The 10,616-nt window shown below is 43.5% G+C and overlaps 1 protein-coding gene across 1 annotated transcript; it reads right to left on the minus strand.

Annotated features, from left to right (window-relative positions):
* Positions 1-4,958: 4,958 nt before the first annotated feature.
* On the minus strand, positions 4,959-5,561 carry LOC124002312 (translation initiation factor IF-2-like). The gene has a single exon (XM_046309700.1). The coding sequence runs from the start codon at positions 5,559-5,561 to the stop codon at positions 4,959-4,961; it is 603 nt and encodes a 200-aa protein (XP_046165656.1).
* Between the last annotated feature and the right edge of the window lie 5,055 nt (positions 5,562-10,616).

Here is a 10,616-nt window from a genome sequence, read left to right on the forward strand (position 1 = left end):
CTTCTGAGAAGGCCCGTATGTGCAGCTCTGGCTGGCTGGCACAGGGGAAACAGTGTGTTTGTTTTCAACATGACAGAGAAATAGATCTTTTAAAATTCATATTGGTTCCAGTTCATGACAGGTCTTGTCATGAATGTTCTTTTAGAATTGGCTGTTTATTTGATGGAGAAAAAAACATTCACTCACACACTATAAGTTCTCTATGTGCACTCGTGCAACAGGCTTTGCACTGCTTCAAGTAATGTTTTGGTAATGCATGATCTGAGTGTAAGAGGAAAGCAGACTAATATTCCAGGAACTAATCCACCAGGGAGGGCAACGCACCAATGCATATTTACACGTCCACTTGTCCTTCCTTCACATGGATGTAATGGTGTACTTTGACACATACATCTTACTGACGTAATGTATACAGACAGTATGTACGCTCTCTTTGTCTTCTACACACCAGTCAAGATTTTAGCATAACATATGATGTCCTGATCAAATCAAAGTTTATTTGTCACGTGCTCCGAATACAACAGGTGTCTCCCACCTTACAGTGAAATGCTCCTACTGATGAGAAGGGTGTGTCCATTTGGTCAGGTAACCATGGTAGCAACATGTTGCTTCAATGTGGAGACTAGCAGATTCCAGGCAGACTAGTTAAAACATATGGAAATGTACTCATTGTAAAGTTGAGTGGAAATTCATCATAGTTAGAGTATAGGGAAAAAACTCTGCTTTTACAGTATGTTTGGATTGCAAATGTTTTCCCGTTAAATTTGGTTTACTCCATCAAATCATGGAAAGTGATATCAACATTAATGCAATGTCAAATTAAACACACCCCTGTCCATGATAATGTGTCAGGAAGTTGTATGGCTACCCATACAGGAAGTGGGGTCATTAATCACTGTGATTGAATAGACCCTGCTATTCTTTAAAACACTTGTATTATTGGGCTTTGTTATCTATTTATGTTCATTAATAGGTCACATTTGCAGGCGATCTGTATTATCTGTAATCTGTGAATAAATCGCTGAGGTCTGTCCTCATAGTCTCTTTCTCACTATTGATTTGTCTCTGTGTGGAGAGGAACGTATTGGAATACAACACAATTGTGTTACCATGATTAAATTACCTTTCCCAAGCATGAACTGTATAGAGTACATATGGATATAAATGACCATTCATACCAAACTTAGTTTCACTCTGTGAAGATGGACCTGTCCAAGACAGCCTAATAGTTTGGAATGGGGAAAACACCTGTCAATCTTCTCACTCCCAAGCCATGGTTTGAGATATCTCTCTCTCTCTCTCTCTCTCTCTCTCTCTCTCTCTCTCTCTCTCTCTCTCTCTCTCTCTCTCTCTCTCTCTCTCTCTCTCTCTCTCTCTCTCTCTCTCTCTCTCTCTCTCTCTCTCTCTCTCTCTCTCTCTCTCTCTCTCTCACACACTCTCTTCCTCACTCACCCACTTTCTCTTTCTTTCTTTCTTTCTTTCTTTCTTTCTTTCTTTCTTTATCCTTCTCTTCTCCTTCGGTGCAGGTCATTGCTATTAGCCATCTTTCAGGGCTGACGTAGACCTACCTGCTGAATGCTGATACAGACAGAGAGCAATGTTCACAGGACCAGCCTTGGCCAGAGTACTCTAATGCAACAAACAGACAGATTGAGGATGAGTTAAAAAAAGATTGCATGTATTCAGGGGAATAGGAAGAGGAGCGGACAGTGATGGATGTACAGGAGGGAGAGATGACGTTGAAGAATGAGAGGAAGGGAATTGTTCTTGGGGTGATATACTGATGGGGATGTCTACAGAGCGGGGTCAGCTGCAGTGTGTTGTGTACACCTCACACAGCCTACCAGTCTATTATATACTCTGTGTTGTGACCAGTGTGTCTGTCTCTCTGTTGGAGCTCTCAGGGCTTGACGCTCCTGGCTCACAGGGGTTTCTGTGTCTCCCTTAGCACTAAAGGCCAACACAGCAAGAATGGAGGGTCACTACACAATGAGATCCAGCTATCCCCCAGGGGAGAGGAAGAGGATGCAGCATTGAATTGTTACTGTATAGATGATGAATAGCAGGACAGGGGAGAGAATAAGAAATAGATGATGAAGAGAACAGATATGGAGAGTAGAAGGGGAAGCAGAGAGAGAGATAGCGAGAGAGAGAGCGAGAGAGAGAGAGAGAGAGAGAGAGAGAGAGAGAGAGAGAGAGAGAGAGAGAGAGAGAGAGAGAGAGAGAGAGAGATGGTTTGAGCAGCAAACCAGTAGCACATGGTTGTTGATGAGAAGATGCATGACACAGGGTGTGATATTTACAACAGCGTCTGCTGGATGGCCCTTGCGGCTTTGAATTTACATGTCTGTTCTGTGGCCTTTCCACTGTTTGAGAGTCACGCATCGTGGAAGTCTGTAGAGAGAACCTGGTACACTAGGTGGAACTCTCTCTTCCCATCCATTTGAGGTTTGACTCAGTCATTGGCTTTTACATTTATGGCTCATTTGGTCTCTTAGCTAAATACTTCTTTATAATTATCAAGCGAGAGAGAGAGAAATAGATTGAATATGCAAATTATCTGTAATTCAAACACACCTTAACCATTTATGAGGTAGAACATCAATACTCTTCACCATAAATATGCAAATAAATAAAGGAGGCAATTAAGGAAGTGAGAAGAGTGGTGCTGTCTAAAGCTTTCGGGTATTGAATATCGATTGAAGCAGGGTGGAAGTACAGTATATTAATAGTATAAAGTGTTCATTACCCATTGATAAAAGCAGCTCACTTTAATATCACTCATAAACAGCCTAACCACATTATAAAGGCAGCGTTCATCACCTGCCCACTTAACTATCATCATTTACCCAAATAGGAGGCCTAATACATTTAGGGAGGAACCAAGAGCATTTCAAGTTGACCATGTTGGGGACTCCTTTCATAGATGCACTGCTTTTCTCAATTGTGCTGGTTGTTGGCTGAGAGAACAGGTTGTTGACCCTGGCTACTCGTCAGCACAGCCACCGGAATAGGACTACTGCCTCATTGCAGAAGCACTCACAAACTTTATTGTGATTGGATGAGACAGGATAGCTGGTCGTAAACAGGAAATTATCCTGTCATCAGATGTTTACCACGCAGATTCATTGATGTGTTTCTTTGATACTTGGCAGTATTTGTAAAGTTGGTCTTGATCCTTAACTGGTGACATTATGGCCAGATGGTTGCTGAGTCATCTAGCTTCATGACTGATGGTTGCTGAGTCATCTAGCTTCATGACTGATGGTTGCTGAGTCATCTAGCTTCATGACTGATGGTTGCTGAGTCATCTAGCTTCATGACTGATGGTTGCTGAGTCATCTAGCTTCATGACTGATGGTTGCTGAGTCATCTAGCTTCATGACTGACATTCATGAGTTTCCTTGGATGTTCGATGGAAATCTTCTCTGATATAATTATATGTAAGAGCTGCCTCACTGTTTGTATTTGGTTTTCAGGTTTGAACTATTCCCCCTATTGAGCACAGTAGTAGGTATAGCATGACAAGAAAAACTCAACGATATCAGAATAGGAGTCAACAACAAGTCACACCTCCATCTCTATGGAGAACTAGTTTGAGGTAAAGCGTTGTGTTTCTGTACAGGCCACGCAGCAGACAGTCACCTCTAAGCGCCTGACCTGTCCACCACCGGAATGAACCACTCTAGTCTCCACCATCTGGTCCAATCTTGTTAATGAAGCACATCATACCATACTTTGTAGAATAAAAATGTTTTATGTTATTTTTTGCTGCTAACCAGATTTACGTAATTAAATAGACAAATGACTCATAAATAGAAATATGTCTTGAAGTACCACCATTTACTGGAGGGAAAAACACAACGGTTAATGAGGAATGGTTTTAGAGAGCATTACTTATAACACAATTTCAGCATTATACTAGATGGTGGTAATCATTCAAGACCTCTTCTGCCCCAGCTCTTTTACTCACACAGTCTGATTCTATATTTGACATCTCTCTCTCTCTCTCTCTCTCTCTCTCTCTCTCTCTCTCTCTCTCTCTCTCTCTCTCTCTCTCTCTCTCTCTCTCTCTCTCTCTCTCTCTCTCTCTCTCTCTCTTCTCTCTTCCTCTCTCTTTCCCCCTCTCTAGCTATGCTGATTGTGGCATTGCTGTAGCTAGTGGTTGTGAAAATGTTATGATCCAACATTTCTCATTCCTCTTAGTTGAAAGACATTCCCCAGCCTGTGTTTGTTTGTGTACCTGATAGAAGCTACTTGATAATGGTGTGTTTTTATGGATATGTGCCAGAGGAAAGCCAGACAGGTTATGGGGACCAGCTGGTATGTTTGATCATCACAATAGTGAGAAAGCTGTTGACGTGGCGTCCCTTAAACAAACTTGGTTATTCTTTTAAATTCAGCCTGCAAAGGCAGCCGCGTCCCTTAAACAAACTTGGTTATTCTTTTAAATTCAGCCTGCAAAGGCAGCCGCGTGTGAATCCATTTACATTTAGAGGAGTTTTATTGAGTCTGCAGGAATGATAAAGCATATGATTTATGCCCAGTAACAGCATGTTATGCCAAACTTCATCTTATGGAAGGAGAGTGGAAGAGTTCAGTTTGGGAAATTGCAGATTGCATCTGAGATGGACATTGTAGATTACAGTATGTTCAGATATTTCTCTCTCTGAATACAAAAAAGTTAAACGTGTGATAAATCAAAACTTAAGCATTTCATTTATTAAGTATTATGAGCAGATACAATGTTCCACTTTGTTCAATAAATACATCTAACTGACCAGTTCAGCACAGACAGCCTGTATAGAAAAGCACCTGTGAAACATGGCATTAGTTCTCATTTAACCTCCAGCACCTCATCCCACATCAGCCATCCCTCTTCCACAGTATCCACGTGCTGGGGTTAAAATGTAGCAATCCAAAAAGGGTTTTTATGAAGTGTCCCAGGGGCTCAGCATCTACCAGTGGCTCTGGCTGCTCTCTGGCTGCTCTCTGGCTGCTCTCCGGCTGCTTTCCGGCTGCTCTCCGGCTGCTCTCCGGCAGCCCTCCGGCTGCTCTCCGGCTGCTCTCCGGCTGCTCTCCAGCAGCTCTCCGGCTGCTCTCCGGCTGCTCTCCGGCTGCTTTCCGGCTGCTCTCTGGCTTCTTTCTGGCTGCTCTCTGGCTGCTCTCTGGCTTCTTTCTGGCTGCTCTCTGGCTTCTTTCTGGCTGCTCTCTGGCTGCTCTCTGGCTGCTCTCTGGCTGCTCTCTGGCTTCTTTCTGGCTGCTCTCTGGCTGCTCTCTGGCTGCTCTCTGGCTGCTCTCTGGCTGCTCTCTGGCTTCTTTCTGGCTGCTCTCTGGCTGCTCTCTGGCTGCTCTCTGGCTGCTCTCTGGCTTCTTTCTGGCTGCTCTCTGGCTGCTCTCTGGCTTCTTTCTGGCTGCTCTCTGGCTGCTCTCTGGCTTCTCTCTGGCTGCTCTCTGGCTTCTCTCTGGCTGCTCTCTGGCTTCTCTCCGGCTGCTCTCCGGCTGCTCTCTGGCTGCTCTCTGGCTGTTCGCTGGCTGCTCTCCGGCTGATCTCCACTCATTAGCCAGCAGACTAGCCACACATTCCACCTGTTAGCCATCTGCTGCTACTGCTGCTGCTCACCATAACTTTCCGCACACTGACACTGGCCCAATAATAAATAGGTCTGCCATCTCTCTGAACATACAGTAGAGCAACTAAATAGCATCCCTGTCTGTAACGCAGCACACACTGGCCCAATACTAAATACCATCCTTGTCTGTAACACAGCATACACTGTCCCAATACTAAATACCATCCATGTCTGTAACACAGCATAAACTGTCCCAATACTGAATACCATCCCTGTCTGTAACGCAGCACACACTGGCCCAATACTAAATACCACCCCTGTCTGTAACACAGCATAAACTGTCCCAATACTAAATACCATCCCTGTCTGCAACGCAGCATAAACTGTCCCAATACTAAATACCATCCCTGTCTGCAACGCAGCATAAACTGTCCCAATACTAAATACCATCCATGTCTGCAACGCAGCATAAACTGTCCCAATACTAAATACCATCCCTGTCTGTAACGCAGCACACACTGGCCCAATACTAAATACCACCCCTGTCTGTAACACAGCATAAACTGTCCCAATACTAAATACCATCCATGTCTGTAACACAGCATAAACTGTCCCAGTACTAAATACCATCCCCGTATGTAACACAGCATACACTGTCCCAATACTAAATACCATCCATGTCTGTAACACAGCATAAACTGTCCCAATACTAAATACCATCCCTGTCTGCAACGCAGCATAAACTGTCCCAGTACTAAATACCATCCCCGTATGTAACACAGCATACACTGGCCCAATACTAAATACCATCCTTGTCTGTAATACAGCATTCGCTCGTCCAATACTAAATATCATCCCTGTCTGTAACACAGCATAAACTGTCCCAATACTAAATATCATCGCTGTCTGTAAAGCAGCACACACTGGCCCAATACTAAATACCATCCCTATCTGTAACACAGCATACACTGTCCCAATACTAAATACCATCCCTGTCTGTAACACAGCTACACTGTCCCAATACTAAATACCATCCCTGTCTGTAACTCATCATAAACTGTCCCAATACTAAATACCATCCCTGTCTGTAACTTGGAGCTTATACAATACCGCAACCCAAATACTCAACACCCTCATACACTGTGAACATGCATACACCTACATCCCAAATATAAAAGACCTCCCCCACAAAAGACCTGCGCAATGTCCTTACCTCTGTCTCAAATAATATATATTACACATGGGCCATTTGATCCCAGATCTTGAAGCAGTCTTTTTCACAGTTAGCCATGATTATAAGGCAGCATAGCAGGCAGGTAGCCTGCTGAAGGCTGATTAGAGCGTTGGGCCAGTCACCGAAAGGTTGTTGGATCAAATCCCTAAGCTGACAAGGTAAAAATCTGTTGTTCTGCCCCTGAAAAAGGCAGTTAACCCACTGTTCCCTGGGAGGTTGTCATTGTAAATAAGAATTTGTTCTTAACTGAATTGCCTAGTTAAATAAAACAAAACCAAATGTAAATCCCTCAGTCACTAGCTAACAGCCTTCAGCACATACCACTAGTCTTCAGTATTTGATAGAGATCGATTATGGGAGACATGTTCACAGATGAGTTCTGTAATTCTTCATAATGACCCGTAAACCTGTTAAAGGTCTTATATCTCATCTCTGTGTCTAATAGCTTAATGTAAAGTAATATACTGACTGAAACAGTGGAACGCATGTAACAGCGTGGCCATTCCCTATGCAAATCTGACATGGGCCACAATAGTAGGCTTAACACAGTTATATTTGCTGCAGGGATTACATGCTGGGGGTGGAGCAGTCTCTGTCTGTGGCGCGGATGAGACATTCTCTCACATTTAAAATGATTCATGGAATGGGAGCAGAGAACAGGAGAATGGGGATGTGGGAGATGCCTCGGAAATGGAATGGCAGAGATCGGGACAGTTGAATTGGAGAAAATATAGAGGACAGGCCACGACAGCCGAAGAACACAACAATCTGTCAGGTGAAATTCAACTGGCTGCAACATTCATATGGTACAGCCACATCCATTTATTTCTGTTAAATATCTACACAAAAGACTTGATTGCATAAATGACACATATCTCGAATCAGGACTAAGCCCTATGCACAGATAAGCCCTATGCACAGATAAGCCCTATGCACAGATAAGCCCTATGCACAGATAAGCCCTATGCACAGATAAGCCCTATGCACAGATAAGCCCTATGCACAGATAAGCCCTATGCGCAGATAAGCCCTTGCGCAGATAAACCCTATGAGCAGATGTCTCATTTTGTCTTTAGTGAAAGTGTCCCTCCTCCATATTGTCCCACACCCACACCCACACTCCCACCTGTGTTGCCAGAATGGCAGGTGTCACAGAGAGGTGTGACACTGAGTGACGAGTCACCTACCTCCTCACATCAAAAAGCCATTGAACCAGATGGAGAGCTGATGGGTGGCTTATTATTGATGTGCTCCACACACCAGGGGAATGGATCGATAAAGAAGAAAAATGACCCGTCAGAGAATCTCAAAAAGTGGACTTGGCAAGCGCTCATAATCGAATGGCAGCCACTTGTAAACGATGTGAAAATGATCAGCTTTTAACCTCATGATTTATCAGAATAAATGTCAGCTAGGTGGACGATCCGAATGAAGATTATATTGTATTATATATATTATATCACACACACACACCCCTGCCCTTGTCCGTCCACACACTGGTTAATAATAATGCCACCCCAGCATTAAGTTGGCAGAGCCAAATGACATATTGGCAATTAGAGGAGAGCATGTTTGATGATTTAATCAGTGCTGCGGTATGGTCCTGCTTTGTTTAATTGCTTTCCAGAGAAAAGTTCTGGAGTGGTGACACAATGCCAATACATTGTTGGGAGGACAAATATGTTGCTGATGATGAGATGAACCAGGCCTGTTTTTAACAAGGATTAAAATAGCTTTGCTTGTTGTTTAGTTCAATGCCAGATGAATGAATGGGCAAGTGGGAGGCCTCTCACATGCCTTCTAATTAAACAGATGTATCTGCATCAAACTTGATATTCTGAAGCAGTATTGGCAAATACTAATAGGGTTGAGGGAAAAATCGATACAGGTGAGTATGCTAGTAATATTTTAGCAAATTTTATATCAATACTGTACTTTTTTTTTACTTGGTTGTTTACGTTAGCTAGCGTTAGTCATTATACCTGCTTCAAAACTCACCATCCTATAGCTCGTGCTCCATCTTATTTTTAAACGTTTTAAATGGTGAGCAAACATGTTTTGAGCGATTTTACCTCCAAAAGGATCGAATTGCAATTCATATAGAATCATGATACATATAGAATTGCAATACATATCATATCGCCAACTAAGTATCGTGATAATATTGTATTGTGAGGTCTCTGGCAATTTCCAGCCCTGCCTACTGAGCCATGCCTGAGATGACATGAACGGTCATGTATGCGATTTACTCATATCTGTGAGCAATGGGATGTGGGAGGGGGGGTTTCTGCACCAATGTACTTTCTTTAATTAATGATAATGCGTTCTTGGTGTGACAAAGAGGTTATGACATCATTACCCATAATTTTGACAGACTTTGTATGCCCTGCATGTGTAACAGACAAGGTGAGTGTGTGCGTGTGTGTACTGTATGAGTTTGTGAGTTTGTGTGTGCATACCTACGAGCCTGATGCCTGATGCCATCACACCCTCATCATTATCAGCAACCCCGCTCCTCCCCCCTCCTCACTCCCAGCCTGCCAACAGAATGCTAATTGTGCCCTCAGACAAGATGGAGAGGACTCTGTTCTACTGACGTACCACAGAGCCTGAAGACCAATACACAAGCTTACTGTAGAAAGAGGGTGTGTGGAGGGGCTACTCACATCATACTAGTCAACTCCAGTCATAAGAGTGTCAGTAATGGCAGTGATGTGGGTAGCAGTAGAGCAGTGTAATGGCAGTGATGTGGGTAGCAGTAGAGCAGTGTAATGGCAGTTGGGGGAATCGATAGAGTCATTTATATTGCCGTGTGGAGATGGAGAATGCTATTGTTAATGCTGAGATACGAATGTACAGACTAGCCTCCTGATTCATGTAGCAGGGGAATTGGGGCTGTGGAATATCAATTCACCAGCCAATTCCTAACCCTCATCAGTACTCTGTGCTGTTGTGCTAATGCGGATTTGGTTGTCATTCATGATCGAATAACTCCAGGAATATTGGTGTTTTTGACTCCGGTGTCGCCTTCCCCTCAGTGGTGGCCGTAGCTCCGGACAGAGATGCCATAGTGGTGAAATTAAAATGCATTGATCCTGCCAAAGGGAGCCTCAAATAAATAAATGATTTTCCTCCACTGGCACTTTATTGATCAGGGAAGTTTGGGGCCCTTCCTCTAAGTAATAACCTGCCGTCTGGGCACTTCTGGAAAAAAATACCAATAATTGAAAAATAGATGTAGACTGTGTGAGGGTTTGATAAGACTCACTAAAGTTGTGGAAACATGGAGCATAAATCCTGCCCATGTTTAATTTAATTTCTCCTTCTCTCCAGAGTTATTAATGTATGAATCTAAATGACTTTGTGGAAGGTGGCAAGGTGTGCTTTTATCCCGGGTAAGACACATTTCTTCCGTGGAGGAGCCACTCTTCACAGGAGCACCTTTGTAAGAAATGCTTTGGAATGTAATTAATGGACAGGACAAAACCATGAATAGCAATGTGGTGAATATGCCATTTCTCCAATGCCTCGCTCCACCTCGGCCCCGAATCTCCCCTCTCTACCCAGACTCCTCTTTAGGGAGCACTTACGCTGTTTCACAGCCGAGTGGTTCATTTGAAGGAGGGCCGTTAAATGAGGATGTGTGTTTAATCATAAAGCCTATGATAGTGACAAGGCCAAACGAGTTACAGCTCCACTCTATTCACTGTGACCATACAATACGTCGTCTCGGGCCAGACACCTCTTTAGTGGGTGGCCAGGCATGGCCTGATTAAAAACATACACAATCACATTTGCCAAATAGCAAA

Source organism: Oncorhynchus gorbuscha, linkage group LG17 (genome assembly GCF_021184085.1).
Source record: "Oncorhynchus gorbuscha isolate QuinsamMale2020 ecotype Even-year linkage group LG17, OgorEven_v1.0, whole genome shotgun sequence".
Taxonomy (NCBI): Eukaryota; Metazoa; Chordata; class Actinopteri; order Salmoniformes; family Salmonidae; genus Oncorhynchus; species Oncorhynchus gorbuscha.